The sequence below is a fragment of the Maylandia zebra genome, linkage group LG3, assembly GCF_041146795.1.
Source record: "Maylandia zebra isolate NMK-2024a linkage group LG3, Mzebra_GT3a, whole genome shotgun sequence".
In the NCBI taxonomy this organism is placed as follows: Eukaryota; Metazoa; Chordata; class Actinopteri; order Cichliformes; family Cichlidae; genus Maylandia; species Maylandia zebra.
In genome coordinates this window covers 60,128,342-60,145,464 of record NC_135169.1, presented here as the reverse complement: position 1 = coordinate 60,145,464, position 17,123 = coordinate 60,128,342, and the positions used below count along the sequence as shown (strand labels likewise).

At 41.0% G+C, this 17,123-nt stretch overlaps 1 protein-coding gene across 2 annotated transcripts in view; it reads right to left on the bottom strand.

The window, feature by feature from the left end:
* LOC112435713 (protein TANC1-like) overlaps positions 1 to 17,123 on the bottom strand; it is a 47,730-nt gene that overhangs the window by 27,819 nt on the left and 2,788 nt on the right. The window contains exons 1-7 of one of the 2 annotated variants that reach the window (XM_076882498.1): positions 13,494 to 13,680; positions 12,278 to 12,400; positions 9,584 to 9,865; positions 9,138 to 9,292; positions 5,643 to 5,874; positions 5,366 to 5,532; positions 129 to 736 (exon numbers count right to left, since the gene is read on the bottom strand). In XM_076882498.1, coding sequence (XP_076738613.1) covers positions 129 to 736; positions 5,366 to 5,532; positions 5,643 to 5,874; positions 9,138 to 9,292; positions 9,584 to 9,833 — 1,412 coding nt within the window. In that variant the 5' untranslated portion in view covers positions 9,834 to 9,865; positions 12,278 to 12,400; positions 13,494 to 13,680. Of the gene's footprint in view, positions 1 to 128; positions 737 to 5,365; positions 5,533 to 5,642; positions 5,875 to 9,137; positions 9,293 to 9,583; positions 9,866 to 12,277; positions 12,401 to 13,493; positions 13,681 to 17,123 lie in introns of those variants that run through there. The other variant, XM_076882497.1, reaches the window with a different exon arrangement.

The window sequence follows — 17,123 nt, the reverse complement described above, 5'->3', positions numbered from 1 at the left end:
GCCTATTTGTGCAATTCAAGAACCTTTTCTAAATGCATTACTGAAACATACGCAAACTCTAAATGCATTACAGAAGCCTGCAAACCAAATTGAGAGCTGCGAAGTTATTGCATTAGCAGAAAACTGACCTGGGGTCACAAAGGAAGTCCGTACTCTCTCCATCAGCTCTCCACACCAGCCACTCTCTGAAGGAAGGGTGACAAAACATGCGCGTCTTGTCCCTCCGTTTGATGAGAAAGCACGAGAGCAGCTCCATGCGTTGCTGAAAGTCCTCCCATTGTAGCTCCCCCTGGACGAACCCCGCGTTGATGGCGTTGAACAGCTGCTCGTCAGTCAGGGGGTGCAGCGAGGCGAGCGATATGTTGAGGATCGGCAGTGAGCGCTCAAAGGCTGAATTGGTCATGAATTTCATGTTACACTGTAACTGGTACAGTTCTGCCAGTGAAACAGGCACGACTTTGTAACTGGCACTTTTGATCACGAGGTGGCCTCTTTCAAACAGATCCAGGGTGAGTTTGAGATACAGGTAGGACCCTTGGCTGCGGGAGATCAGGTGGCTACTTAGCTTGCCGACTGTGATAGGATCGGCCTTGCCGTTCAGGCTAATATTGTTCATGATGTCCTTGCTGCCGTTGATACGATACTGGATATATGCGTTGAGGTCATTGCTGATCTCTTTGTTGTCAGAAAAGTCATCCAGGGAGATTTTGGAGAAGGGCAGGAGGCTGGTGATCTCCTATTGAAGACAAGATAAAGACAGAGCGTGACATAAAAACATACATCTGAGCTTCAATGTACTATTAAAGTGTCAATGCATGAAAAAAAGTAATTTGGTGCAGTGTTTGCATTACAGACACAGCTGTATTACTCAATACCACAGCCAATAAATAAATAATTTAATTAATTAAAAGCAAAAATATTCTTTGCATCCTGAGCTGCCATTAAGAAAAACAAAATCTGCCTGTGTACGTGTATTATCAGAAGAGTTTCTTTGAGCAGTGGGGAAGCAAGCATGCTGAGCTATCAGGCCAAAGCAGACACTTGTTACTGTTCAAAATGTGGCTGTGAGGAAAACAGGAGTGGGGAAACTGAGTATTAAGAGGCAGGGGATGGATGGGATGGTAGCTAGCGGGCAAGCAGAGGTCTGAACTAGGGCTCACATTTCAATCTGTGTCCCAGGGGTTGGAGAAATCAATGCACCTTAATCCTCCAATCCTCTGCCTGTCTGAGGCTAGAGAAACATTGCCTCCGCAAGATAACATTTTTCCTCTCCCTCATCATGAGAAGGCAGCGCAAACAGACAAACACACACAAGCACATGTATGCACACGCTCAATAAAACATACCGAACACAATCCACAAGATTGGGGGGAGGGGGTGCAAACAACACCTCAGAGATTGTCCAGATATTAGTCTAGCAGGCAAGGGCCAATATATCGAACCCTTCCTCCGAGGTGAGATGCTATTTGTCTGTTCAAAGCACAAAACAATAGCGTGACAATTTCATCTCTATGCACAACTCGGATTCTGTCTGCAAATAAGAAACATTTCATGCCTTCATATTTTCTTGTCTTAACAATGCTATCTTGATTATTCTTCCATGATTCATTTTTGCTATGCCCCGAGTTAGTCGGGCAGTAAAGCAGATAAGCTTTATTTATTCACTGAGGGGTTTTTTGCAAGAGACACCTGAGTACAAGCGACAAGTACAAATGTACACGCATAATATTACAAGTATGAAGTGATAATGCTTTAAAGTCGATCATTTAGTGCTTCCAATTTCAAGCTAAATTGCAGCTTACACAAACACTAAGCTGCAGAGTTTCTGAACTTGTAGCCGAAAGCTTAGATAGCAAAGCCATACACACACAGACGCAGGTTTACCGATGGCTTTTGCATATTAATGATGGCCAAATGGTTCAGATAACTTACAAAGCCGAATGTAACCACTGTCTGCACTGAATGGCAATGCTGCTGACTGCTGTGTCCAGAGCTTTAATGTTAGGGGAAACGGTATGAGAATACAGCATGGAGCGTATAGTTTGTGCTTTTGATCTTTTGTAGGAACTTGCTCTAAAAACTTTTGAAGGAAGTAGGAACCATCATCATTAGCTCATATTTCAGTTTCAAGAACCTTTGAGTAATGCAAGTGTATGGTCATTATAGTCTATTGCATGGAGCAGGACTGACAACCATCATGTCCAAACAACATTTTATATACATTTTCTTTATTTACTGTATTTATTTCTCTATTTATTTTATTTTGAATGCTGTGCATGGTCCAGTTATCGTAGAATATCTTCAGTTTATCATTAATTCTGTTATTAAGCATTGTGCTGTCGTTATGTGTCATGGCATGTGGTTGTACGCAGCCCTGTTTGTTCATTGTTTTCATTTTGAATTCTGCTTTTGTAATATTTCTCATCACGTCCCACCGGACATAGAGAATTCAATTTTGGAATTTCTTTGTGATTTTGCAACCATTTCCTGCATCTTACCCAAATATGTGGACTCGTAGCCCCCCCCCCCCCCCCAAAAAAAAAACAATAAAAAGAGAGGACATACAGGGTTTTTCTGCAAAAGACTGCCAACTCTCTTAAAAACTATTTAACTGACTTCTGTTACATTTTTGGAAAATTAGACATTTTCAGTCAGTGACTAACAGCCTTTCCATTGCACTTAAAGGGAACTTACTGAACATCATAGGAGCCTGATTTACAAAAACATTGTCAAACCGACTCCGAGGTTTTCACATGCGAAGTCGTCATATAGCTCCCATTAAAACAACAGTGCCATTTGATTCATTACTGCAGACAACTGCTAAGTGGTTACAGTGGGAATGTGAACAAAACAGAAATATAACAAGAAAAATATGATTACAAGAAAGTAAAAGACACATATGGCATGGTTAACAATGTGCTATCCTTTGCCACAGACCAGCATGTGCACAGGATTCACTAACAGAGGTTATAAAAAAAACAGCTACTGTTACATATGCCTTAAACCACACGTTTCCTTTCCAGCACAGTTGTTACTATGAAATCTACCACACGGACAACAAAAACACATCTCCGATAACCGACTGCAACCTTGTTGTTGTTGCTGTTCTTGCTTTGCCAGCCTCCAGGTGGCTAAAAACGTCACCCTAGCAAATTCACACAAACAGTAACTCCCTCTCATTAAACACTGTTTCACTTTGTCAGAAGACATTACAACACATATGTTGCAGTGTTCTGCTTATGGATGGATGGATGGATGGATGTTGCAGTGTAGTCGAAATGTATTACTTTAAGTGCAGTCACCTGGAACATCTTTCCACGTCAAAAAACCAATTCTAATGCATTAATAGAAGAGCATAAGAGGTGAATACAAAATATCAGCGCTACAATATATTGATTCACCACACTGACAGGGCCTTGCCTGAATTCTTAATAGCTAGGCTGAATTCACTATATAGTACAGCCCACACTGATGGACAACACTCGACCCTGGCTTCTGACTGAGCAATAATAACTCAAATTCCAGATGTCAATCAAAAACCACATTATTATCCAAGGCTCAGTGCTTTCTTTTTTCCCCCAGCAAGGAAAATAAGTTTTCATGTAGTTCATCAGTAGTGTCAAAGCCTCAGTTGTCAGCAGCGTGAATTTAATCCAAGTCCATAGCATTTCTGGAACTGGTCAACCTAGTGTCAGCTCAAAGTGACTGACTCATCTCTCTCCTGCCCTGCAGGTCATGTGTCTCAATTCTTTCCTGAATGTTGCTGGATATGCCTGACTCTGTAAAGAGTAGAATAACAAGCGGGAGCAGCTCAGGAAACACTTGTCAAAATGTAAAAATGTGCAAGGTCTGGTGACAGTGAGTGAGTGCCTAGAGAGGTGACGGCATGTCCAGCTAGACATTTGTTAAAATGAGAGAATTTTGATTCATTTCTTTTCTAGGGTTGCCACAGTGTTAGATTTTCCGATTTAGGATATGAAATGTTCTGGTCAACAAATCAATAAATGTGTTTTACAGTGTTTTATGGATTGGGAAACAGGGCCCGTGTGAACTGTAAGTGCAGGAGGACTGTTGGCTACAACCGGCATACTTTTTTTTCCTGCACTATAAGCCGCACTTAAAATCCTTTAATTTTCTCAAAAATCGACAGCGTTGATGCTTTATCAGGTGTAACTATTAAGTTCAACATCCAAGCATCCATGAAAACAAAATTTATTAAATTTAACGGAGTTAGAAGTTAGCTCACTAGTTCCACCTAAACATGATATACATGACTAAGAGATTTCTGAAAAAATTTAAATGTACAGCTCTGCCGTCCCTTTCGACATAAATGAAGACAGAAAACTAAACAGCAGTGACATTTATAGGGTTACTGAAGCTTGGCTAGCTGGTATAAAATGATATGCTAGCGACACAGCTATGTTAGCATAACATAAACACAGTGAAGCTAGAGGATGAAGGCTAACTTTTTTTCACTCATAAAAGTTAATGTGAGGGTTCCCGAGGGTTAGGGACAAATGCAATCGCATGGCGGGATGCTGTAAACGGACCAAACTTCAATCAGGAGAACAACTGAGGTAATCCATCCACAATACAAAGGTTAGTCATTAATATGCTGCAACAACATGGGAATAGAGCAGCTGCAAGAGAATTCAGCATTTATGAATCAATGTGGATTGGAGGAAGCAAGAAAAATGAGTTGACTTATCTGACTGTTTTGTTTCGCTTAATGCGCCTTATAATCCGGTGCGCCTTATGGTCCGAAAAATACAGTATATTAAGTAAGTGAAAACTAGCACTAATAACATTAAAATATATTAAAAGGTAAGACTGTAAAAGCACTTAGTTAAAGATGCTTAGTTAAACCAGCCTGTGCAAATTTCATTCAATTTGTATAAAAAAATATAACAACAGAAGTCTTGAGTGTTCAAACTTTTTGATAAGCTTCAGCTCAGAGCGCTTGGAAAGCAGATAGTAGAGGATAAGAGCAGACACGAAACTGGTAATTAAGTTAAGAATCAAGCCCTTAACAGCTTGCCTGTATCCAGTACTTCACTCAACAGTGTAACAGCCAAACTGCACCTGTGTGAGTTCATTGTGGGAAGCGAGTCTCTGAGTGTGTGAGAGAAGCAGCTGCAGCAACAGAAGAGTGAATGCCATTAGCAGTACTTACTTTAATCAGCCGTAAAGTGTGCGGATAAGCAGAGTAGTTACCGAGAGGGAAGAAAGAGTGATAAACTTTTTAAAACTAAAACTCATCACCAGTATAATGTGACATCTGTAATTCTGACTCGAGGTGATTATAACAGTGAATATTTTGTCATCTGAGTGAACTCAGAGCCATGCTTTATAAGTTCTTTCTTACCACCAAGTTGATTCGAACAGTGACAACCAGTTTTAGCCAGGAGGGGAACTTGGCAATGATTTTTGTGATGAAGGATGCAATGGTGTCTCCATAGTCTGGTTTGTGGAACTCCGCTTCATTCAGCCCGTCTATTAAGATTATGTAATCTTCCTCTGGAATCCTTCGCTCTGCAAAGACATTTACAAATAAACTAAATATTAAAATACTATGAAATGAGATTAGTGGTCTCATACACGATGAAAATGAAATAGTGCAATATACAACTACAGTGTTTTACCTTTCCGAAGGTTGGCCAACGGTTCCAGGACTCCTCTCCGGAAAGCAGCCATGGGGTCTTGGACACAGGAGCGCAGACTGAGCATGCTCTGGAGGTGGGGCTCTTTCAGCAACAGCTCCCGGTACGCACTCAGTTGATGAGCTCTGCACAGAAGGGCTGCGATGCTGTGCACAAATTCTGGGACCAAGCAAGTGTACGTGTTATCTGCCTGGCAATAATGATAAGCCACCACCTGGAAGACAAAAGGAACGAGAACAAACGCGAGTGAAGCCATTGCTTTTTGAGAATCAGGAAGAATTAAAAATATGATTCACTGACTGATGGGTACATTTGATAACTTTAAAGCGTTTACAAACACCAACATCTCTGGTGACTGAAAAACTACCATGACAAAGTAAGTAAGTGAGGCTTTTGATACCAACAAGCCTCCATAAAACTACATATTATCTCTACAATGTCAAAGACATGATTTTATCCTTTCATTATTTCACACAGAAGGGATGATGAAGAGATTGGGCAACGGATGAAAAGCTATAAAAAGAAGTGAGTAGATCCCAGGTGGATATCTAAAGGTAGAATCTTCTGTACCTGAGCAGGTTTCCGCAGCATTCAAAGGAGGTCTGATTTAAAAGGAAAATGTAGGGACAGAGGTGGAGAAGAAGGAAGATGACTGTACTAATTACAGTCCAACCTGGAGGAGCTGACACACTTCCAGGCCCACAGGAGGAGGAGCAGGTGATCGGTTCCTCTGACGGCTCAACCTCAGCTGTTGCTGTTTAGTTCTCCACAGAAAACCGATGACCAGCTTCTAGAAAAATGACTAAAGCCTCAAGATATGAGACTTTTTTTTTTAACATTTAGCATCAATAAATGTTTTGGACCCAAACTTCTCCCCACAGCACAGATCTAAATGCATATTTATGGTTCTTTCTTTTTCAAATAATAACATATAACTCACATGCCAATAAAGGCACAATTAAAGCTAGCGCAAATTAGAAAAGAGGGAGGTAAGATTTTAAAAATTATAGCTGAACTCCCTGGATGTATATAACCCATCTTTAGTAAGGAAAACATGTGACATCCAGTCAGAAGATGGACCAACTGAAACAATAACACAACCACTGATTCACATCTTCTCCAGAAACTGTCAAAAATCACGACCACCAGAATTTTTCTCTGATGTTATGCTTTACCCTAAAAGCAGCAAACGTCTGAGAGAAGTCCGAACACTCCTTTCTGTCATTTTTGCGTCACGCGTTTTTTGAGCTTCATCACAAATGTGACATAACAAAGAGGGAAACTGATATATTGAATGCCTATTATTGTACAAAGTCAAGTAACCTGCTGTGTGCATGAACACAACTCTTAATAAGCCCCCTACTGCAGTGATGATTTAATTTAGCATACAAGTCACGCAGACTACCGCCTCATCAATGAGCAATACGAATCTCGACACACGATGATGCAAGGCTCTGCAGTCAAACCTCGGTAGCTCATCTGCTGGCAAAACAATAAATGCATTTTCAGAAATGTTACCTAAAGGCACGTCTCGATAATAAGAATAAAGCAGAAAGGGTAGTAGCCTCAGTGCTCCTGTTATGAGACCACTTTTAAATCAATGATTAAAAAAGCACTGGCAGAATCTGACAGAAGCTGCTCAGCGTTGCATCACACATCACAGGAACAGAGCCCCTGTGAAGGCGCCTATTGGAAACACTTTTCACCATAATTGGCTCAAGAGATACTGCTTGAGTTTCACAGACATTTACATGAAGCTCACTGCATTACCCTAGCTGTCTGGTGCATGAACTGTCCCCTTTGACAGGGTCACTAATTAGGAGGCCTCCCTGACAGGATAAGAGTATTAAATTCTAAAGGTGTTAGAAGGACAACAGGTTGTAATCAGTACCATTAAACGCAGCAGAATCAGTAGGAGACGTCACATCCACTGAGAAAGTCCTTCACAAAGCTGCCACCTATTAAATTACCTTACAACCTACCATCACAGCACTATTCAAACTCAACTGACTACAACAGTGGATCACAAATCTTCTCTGAATCCCGGTGGCCCCCAATCATCTTTATTAGACCTGCTACAAGGCAATAGCAGTGCCAAAGTCATCAAATGGTGCTTTTAGCAAGCAGTATTTCCAAAATGTAGTGAACGTGCACCTGCTATGTGACTGAACCCTCAGCAACACAAGAAGAGGTGGTGCGAGTAAAGATGCGGGAGTGAAAAATCGACAGAGAAATTTCAGTGGAAACAGAGCGAACAATTCCAAAACTAAAATAAAAGAGTCGTAGGCAAAAACCGCACACTGCTTAGTCGGCGTGCATCGAGAGAGGAACATTTTAAAGTGAAACATCGAGGACTTGTCTGTCCACTTCACAAGTCTGAAAGAGAAAGATGTGCAGAAATATGCTCAGTGTCTGGTATGCATGTTTGGGGGGGGGGGGTTTCGGTCACAGACAAGTGGTTAACAATGTTACTGACGGTGTGGGGGAGTAACAGAACACATGTAAAGCTGTTACCGTGCAGTACTTTATATCTTGTGAAAAATGTTGACAAGCTTATACAAGAAAACACTTAATCTTCTGCTCAACAGCGCTGACACGTAAACTTCCCAGAGAGGCAGTATTTAGACTTTATTTTGCGATCCTTGTAACGCCAGAAAAATCAACAGATGGAATATTCATCTGTCAAAAAAGTAAGCACTGTCCTCAGTAGTCAGTGTTGCTCCGCTTCATGGAATTTTGAGGATCCTTATCATGTTCAAACATCCCAGTTCAACACTTGAACAGGCGGCCTTACAATATATTTAAGCACCTATTTGAAGTTGACACAGGAACGGATACCAACCAGTAATTAAGCAGTAGTAGTGCCATACATGTCGGTATAACTGATAGCCGCCTAGATAAATGGTGTTGCTATTTGAAACGTGTGTTGATGTTTGTAAATTCCTAAATGACGTCTAATATTGATGAAGCTGGCTCTGTTTGACGTTGGTGTGTGTTTACATTCTGTGCTCTCAGGTCATGGCTGACAGGGCTCGCTGTGGGTTGTTGCTCCCTGAGGAGGTTCTAATCACTGACTAGTAAACTGCAACCTACCCTTATTGTTATGTATAATTTTATGCATCATTCAACAGAATATATCACAATTATCTGTGGTCACTATTAAAGAGGAGTTTTCAGAAGTCAGACTGAAGCTGTTGTAGAAGTACTTGGTAAAACCTGAGATGCTTTTTGGTCGATTTTCCTTCTTTTTCCTTTTTTTTTAAAAAAGAAAGGAAGAAACAACAAATCCATCCATCAAAAACAAAAAATAATCTACTCACTGTTGAAAATTGTTAAAATTACTTTTTTTGATCCAGTGCACACACCAAACATTTTTTCCCTGAGTAAACACCACCATAACTAGTGCAATCTTTTTTCAGCTTCTTTGATTCCTGCTTCTTTGTTACTGTGAGCTCTCTTAGATGTTGAAAGGCGCACCTTTGCAGCCAGGCGTTTGACAGCCTCCTCCCTGTGCCGCTGCATCTCGGGAGTTCCTGGGCAACTGCTGGTCCTCAGTGTGTTGGCAGCACTGGATGGTGGAGTGGGCTGTGGAGGCTGGCTGAGAGGAAGTTCTGTGCTTTGTCCTGGGCCAGCTGGAAGACATGCACATGGTCACCAATATATAAAGTTATTACATTAATATAAACTAACATCTCTCTATATATGTATATGCTAGCATTAATAACATTAGTTGTGTGTGAGGGCATTCTTTTGTAAGGTAAATGTAATATTAGTCAACTTGATTTTATATTGCCAACGAATATATAATTACTTCCCTCCCACACTTTGCAAGCTAATGTTGAAATGAAATTATAATAACATTAGCTAAACACGAGCAGTTAATGTAGTGCTCACATCCAAAGGCAAATACTAAAACTAATTACTTTTCGGGGAGGCGCTGGGACTGTTGGAGGCGATCTGACGCATGCGTCCTCCATGGCAGCTCAGCGCCACAAGTCGGGAGATGATGGCCGTCTTCCCATACCCCACGCTGCCCACCACCACAGCACCGTGGTTCTCTGTGGACTCGCCGGCCTTCAGGACATCTTCCAGATGCTGAAAGAGCCAATCTCGGCCCACAAACACAGAATCTGTGGTGATGCTGGGAACCTCGAACAGCAAAGGTTTGAGCATGATGTCCACGGGTTTGTAGGGAGCAAAACGCGCTGAAGGAAACGGGAAAAGAAATGAAACAGATTAAAATTGTTTACACTACTTCTATTTTTTTTCCCCATGTCTCCGGGAAGTTAACAAATGATTACTTCTTTTAAATGCTGGAAACTTTACTGTAATAAATCGTTTTCCGTTGCAGTTAACCTACAAACATGCTTTGAGCATCTCCCGCATTCTTCTTCCCAGAAGGAGCCACATACATGAAAAACCCTGAACACTGTAGAGGATACATTTTCAATTAAGTGGAATCAGAGTGAAGACCTGAAAGAGGACTCTTATCTGGTCTACTTCAGCACTAATTAGATCTCATAACACTTGTTAACTAACATCACTAAATGACTGCTACCTTTAGTGCTAATGCACCTTTCAACATTACAACTATCACTGCTGTTAGCTGCTAGTGTTTTCACCTTGCGAGTTTGCCTGTGTTCACAAAAGCCTATTGTAATTGGAGGGGCAGTTGAGAGTGTTTATATTGGCAGGTGTAGGTCTGTTTATGTTTCTAGTGCCCTACAATGAAACCAAAAAGCGAACGAGCTGGTTCTGAGACACTTGAAATGATCACCACCTTCTACTATACCAGCAAAATAAGTACAGTGTTTGAAAAACTCTAACTTGAGCAAAAGGAGTATCGACGGGAACTAGAAAAAGAGTTATCTTTTATTAACCTCTCTTTATTGGATCCCCTTAGATTTCAAATCCATCTTCTTGAATATAAAGCCCCTAATGACCATGACTTGCTTTTTCAGTATCCTAAGCCGGAATGACAAGCAGAGGCTAAAGCTGCTTCGCTCCTGTGGAACCAGCTGGCTGTTTAGGGTTGGGAGCCAAACCCAATCTCTAATTTTAAGATTAGCCTCAAAACCTTTCATAGATTTATAGTTAAAGCTCGCTCAGCTAACGTCTGAATCACCCCTTACTTATTATGCTGCGACAGGCCTTTGCTTTCAGGAGGCCTCACATGGTGCACCGACATCCTCACCTCTTCTCCATTTCATTGTTCATGCATGTCAGTTTGTGTATTCTCTCTCCCACAGTTGAAGCTTTTCTCCTTCTCATCTTTTTTCCCCCCTTTCTTTTCACTCTCCTCTCATGGCAATCAAACGAGTGCTGCTCATCCCGAGTCTAGTTCTGTCGGAGGGTTCGCCCAGTCAAAAAGGAAGTCACTAAATGTTGCTCAAATCAGAACTGTAAGGTCCTCAGCGTACTAGGTTGAGTTTCCTAAGATGGCACATGTTGGGATTTTTGCAATATATGAATACAACTGCAATGAACTGCACTGAAATGTTGACCTACTGTTGCAAAATTTAGGTAAAGGTGGTGCCATCACACCCAAATCTGAAAAACAAATACCATAAATCATATAGATAGGGCTGGATCAGCTGACCCTGAATCCTCCCTTAGGTATGCTGCAATAGGTGTAGGCTGCTGGGGGATTCCCATGATGCATTGAATATTTCTTCTTCAGTCACCTTTCTCCCTCAAGATGTGTTAATAGACCTCTCTGCACTGAATCATACTTGTTATTAATCTCTGGCTCTCTTCAACAGCATGTATGTTATCCTGTCTTCCTTCTCTCTCTCCAACCGGTTGCTACAGATGGCCGCCCCTCCCTGAGCCTGGTTCTGCCAGAGGTTTGTTCCTGATAAAAGGGAGTTTTTCCTTCCCACTATTTCCAAAGTGCTTGCTCATAGAGGGTCATATGATTGTTGGGTTTTCATCTGTATGCGTTATTGTAGGGTCTACCTTACAGTATAAAGTGCCTTGATGCGACTGTTGTTGTGATTTGGCGCTGCATAAATAATACTGAATTGAGTTGAACTGAATCTCCCATAAAATTTATAGAAAAGAATCCAATTGTTTAAGATTGTTGCGTATGTACGAATTCATGTAGAAAAAACCTGCTCAGAACCACTGACCATATGCTTATGTATCAGCTTCATGTTTGAGACTGAGTGAAAATGAAAGAGGACATTTTCAAAAGGAAGACTAAATAGTCTGAGTATATATCCAGTGATGACTTATTCAGTAATTCATGTTCCCATGAAATATTTAATCTGCAGGATCTCTCAGAGGATTCAAAACACATAACCAAGATAAAAGTTAGCTGGGAAAAAAGGCATGATTTAAAAGCCAAAAAAAGGCTTTTGAGGATAATGTTAATACCCATAAGTGCTGCATTGTTTACATTGCAGTGTTCAAGTATTTGCACAGTTTTGTTGTTGGCTCTGCACTCAGACGTGGTACTTTGGAAACTTCAGAACTACCGTTGGCTGCCTATTAACTTCAGGGTTTTTCAGAGTCATACCACATAACATTATCCTATGTACTGCGATATTTTACACGTTTATTTTACAAATATCTCCCCTGAGTGCCTACAGCAGTAGTATGAATAGCCCAGTCACCTTTAGCGTCCTGAGGGGGCCTTCCTCCTGTATTATGTCAGGGTAGGCGAATGGATGTCCGGAGGGGGGTATTGCGCTGTTCATCAAGAAAGCTCAGGTCTTCAAGCTTTGTGGAACTGGTGGCTGTAGACAAGAGAGAAGACATACACACACACACACACAAAGAGTGAAGCTGACCGTCTAGTACCTCCCGAGTACATTTGTCATCACAACTATAAAGAGAAAGACAGAAACACACACTAGAGTAAAACCTTGTGGCACTTATGCCATGTCTGAGGGTGGATGAGTGAGGAAAGAACAAAGCCAGTGCGCTCTGACATTTGCAGGGGCAGTGTGAGCAGCTACCAGCATATACTGTGGCAGGAAGAATAGCAGTATTCTAAAGTCAAGAGCAATATGCACCGATTCTCTTTGATTTGAGCTGACAGCTGGACACGATATAGCAATGAGAGGTCCATCCCCACAAGCACGCCTGCTAGGCTGTACGGAGAGGGCAGATTACCTTTACCTTTCATAAAACTACAACGAGTTATAGAAATGCTTCACCGCGGGTTTGGCACTCATCACTGTCAATCTACAGGACGCACAGGTGTAATCTCAGGACTTTTGTGTACTACAAACTACAATATCTGTAAGTCATTTGACGTGAAATGAAATAATAAAATTAATTAAAACCAGATCACAACTTGAGTTGTTATGGAGTTCAAATCTACTGAGATTTCATTAGGATTTAGCTTCATTTTGAAGCAGAGAGAGAACAAGTCTCAAAGCAGGCAATGATTTCCATCCCCAAACACAGGATATCTCCTGAAACTACTAGTCTACAGATTAAAACCACTTGATGAGCCAGTGATTACAACTCAGCTTTTAATTTGAAGTCTAAGACACGGTCTGTTAACATAATAAAAATGTGCATTAGTGCGGCGAGGCCTCTCCTCCAACTGCTGCTCGTTTTTCAACTATGCTATCGCCGTTGCGATCCACGCTCTCCTGGGCTTAGTGAAGAGCAGAATCAAAGCCTCTCTTCTTCTTCTTTATCAATATCAGCTGGGAAAGACTTTGCTGTAAAGCAAATGCCACTTTTCATCAGCTACAACTACTTACATCTAAGACCAAAGCAAGGAAGGATGGTGGGAATTCTCAAAGCCCTCTCTATCTCCCCAGTGACGAGATACTTGGGCAGGCATACAGTCAAGTAGGCAGGGTGTAAACTCACAGCTAAATCTCTGGAGAGTGTTCCCAGTGGACGAGGGCACAAAAGCGATTCCTCCACCCCGGTGCTCCCATGCCGGCACTCTGGCAGCCGAGCCGAGTGCTTGGCTGCTTCCTCTCTAGTGTTCAGTCAGTCACAGCACCCACAGCATTAGGCACTTGCTAAATGAACGCGCTGCCTTCCAACAGAGCATCACCCTCTCTACAATTTTAACACGTATGCGTACATCATCTCTGTCCACATGCTGCACGTACACACACACACATAAATAACTCGGTATGCAAGCAGCAGAGGGGGAAATTGAGAATATCAGAGGAAATATAAACGGAAAACCAAGAGATTCACTTCGCAGTGGTTGATTAAAGTTTGTTATCCAACGGCTGCAGTATTAATCAACAATCCAGACTGCACAGAGATGGGGTTAAAAGAGGGGAATGTGGAAAAAACTGAAGGCGAAAAAGCAGCAGACTCATAAATGAGTGCAACAAAGAGTATCATGTGGATTTTGTGGGAGGTATGGACAAGACTCAAAAGAGAATAAAGAGAAAAATCAGCTTTATGCAACAAATCGCCACTAAATCCTCATGCTGACACAGGAGGGCCGCAAGATGTCAGTCTATTTCCCCCCCTTCCTTCTTTGTTTTGCATGGAATAAAAGAAATAGCACAGTAGAGCTTTATTCAACAGACACGTAATACCGAATTTGACTTGCTAAAGGAGCTGCATAGCTGCATAGACTCCTTGATTCACGTCCGTGGCAGACAGCGCACCCAGCACCATAACTACATTTCTCTTTTGTTGAGTCGTTATCAACATTTTTTCCCAAGGCCAAGATTTCCCACACGATTCCACGATTTTTAATTTCTCTTTGATATTTGGTCACATTGGGGCCCGATGAATGTAAAAACAAAGAATTACCAGATTTTCTTTTTAACCTTATTTTTGTTTTTTTTGAAAAATAAGAGCCACATATGAGGATATTAGTTTAAAATTTTGAGAGAACAGTAGCAGTATAATGTCCTCATAAGTGGATATCAGGCCCTTGTAGAGCAGAATTGAGTATTTTGGTCTAAATAACCCAAAATGTGATGTGGTAAATATTAAGGGATAATTATTATTGTAATAATTGCATAGCCTTATGCTAAGATCTAAAAAACAAACCACCACTGTAACTGCTCCATAAGCTATTTCATATATATAAATGCCTCTGTGGTTAGCTAACGCTCTGTTCCTTTTAAGATTGGGCATTTGATAAGCCCTAATCTGTCAATGGAGTGCCGAGCACAATTTTAAAAGGGGCTTTCAAACGGATTGATCTGTAACAGATTTTATTTTTCTCCTGCTGTGACAGCTGGACCAAACAATTCTCTGAAAAAAGGGCATGTTAGAAGATGTCTCTGTGACCTTTTCATGCTCGAGAAAATGAATGGGCTTTCTTTCCTCTTTTTGTTTTCATTTTAAACTCTGCACTAAACAGATCAATATATACATGAAGCCAGAAGCAGAAGTGACTCCCGTGTCTACCTGGAGACATCGCACACACTGTTGGCATGTCTTTAAACATGATCACACAGCCTAAAACAATACAATAGACCACATGGTCTCAGAAACTACCGGGAAAGACAGCAAATGAGAGCAAATGAGATAAATCAGTGTGAGATTATTAAATTTAAGGGCTACGCCACTTTATGAGTTTGTAATTACTGTGTGACCTTTGCAAACATCTTTAAATCATAGGTTGTATTTATGTGGAAAAGGTTAAGATGATTTTAGTCGTTCTAATAAAACACAAAAGCATTCAGATGTTACCTCATCAGTGTTTTAGTAGACAAACAACATATCCTCGAATTTGCCTGTCAGCAGTCCACAGTCTTGGCTCCGTTATCATTCGTGAAGAGAGCCCGGCGCACGAGCTTTGCCAGAGGAATGTATGACTTTGGAGTACAAGCGAGCAATGAGTGCGCCATACCTGACTTTGTCTCAAACCACAAAGCTCTGCTGAATAGCTAAACACCACACAAGCATTGTAGCACCATTCCTCCGCCACGGTGACCCTCACTCAAATCTCCCTGTCTGAGAAACCCAACCACAAGCAGCTCAGGCTAAGATTTCAAAACCATGGAATTCCAGTAGCCAACACTAATATGGCCCTTTGACTCTGTAAGCCTTTATAGAGGAAAAAAGAAAAAAGCTCAACTCCAATTACTCAAAATTAGGATTCTTATAAACTGAGTATATCACCTCAGAGAGGAGGTGAAATTCCATCAACAACTCTAGTTTATACAGAAGATCTTACAATAGAGGCGACAGATAGATGTAAATAGTGGATTGCAAATAATAAAACAAAGAAAACACCAGAGCATAGAGTTAATTTACAAGTGCTTATTACTAATCCTGATGCTGAAATTTGACATCAAGTTTAATTTACCACAGCACTGCTTTTTGGTTTGATGGAACTATTTGGGGGAAACAGGGCAGACTGGCTTCACTTTCACAGAAACTGATATAGAGAAGTTCACAAAGCACCTGGAAGCCCGGGAAAAAGCTGTTCCCATTTATTTCAGGCTCTTAGTGCATCTTACACCCAATGCACCTGCCACGTTTGTTAGATTTAATGAACGTATTAGATCTTTAAATGCAATATTTCGATGCCAGATGAAAATCAGTAACAATTTTAACAACCTTTTAAATCTGCCTCAGCAGCAGTTTCCTTTAGGAGGTGGACAGTAATATACAATCCCTAATATAAAGCTCTGCTAAAGACAAATCTAAATGAATTCATGTTGTTCTTGTAACATTTGTGCAATTTGTCACAGGACATGTTGGCACCAAAAAGTGGCGCTCCCACCAAAACCTAGGGACACCCACGCTACATGCAACATCAAGGCAGTGCAAACGACAGTTCTCAGCAATATGCAGACATTCCTTCTACATAATTACGGAGACTTCAAGAGGCCCAGCAATGCATCTGTTGATCGGCATCAGACAGATGGCCAAAATACACTCTGACACTAAGAAAGTGTGACCTTTGTCCAACAACGAGCCATTTTACAAACAACTGTCTGGTGAGTCTTGATTTCTGCTGTGACACTTGAATGCTTAAGGTGAGAATTTAGCTTAAACAACATGAAAGCATTGATCCATTCTTGGTGGTGGTTCTCTGCACTTTTTAGCCTGTTAGTACCAACTGAACATGGTTTTAAATGCCACAGGCCACCTGGGTATTGTTGCTAACCATGTCGATCCCTTGTGTCCAAAGTGTACTCATCTTCTGTCTATAAAAACGAGTTTACAGTACTCACTCTACCTCCACAGTCACCAGATCTCAATCCAATAGAGCACCTTTGGGATGTAGTGAAACAGGAGATTCACATCATGGATGAGCAGCAACTATATCATGCCATAATTTCAATCACTCTGAGGAATGTTTCCAGCACCTTGTCTTTTTGGTGGAGATAATCATAAGATAAAATTAAAAACTAATAGCAATACTGTAGCATGAAGCAATTATGCCCTAAATGAACTCATGATTATTTGTTTGCTTCTGCCTTTAATCTCTGTGCTCCTATTTAATATCTATCAATAAAATAAAGAGAAATTTATAGATTAACCAGACAGCTCATTATCTCAGAT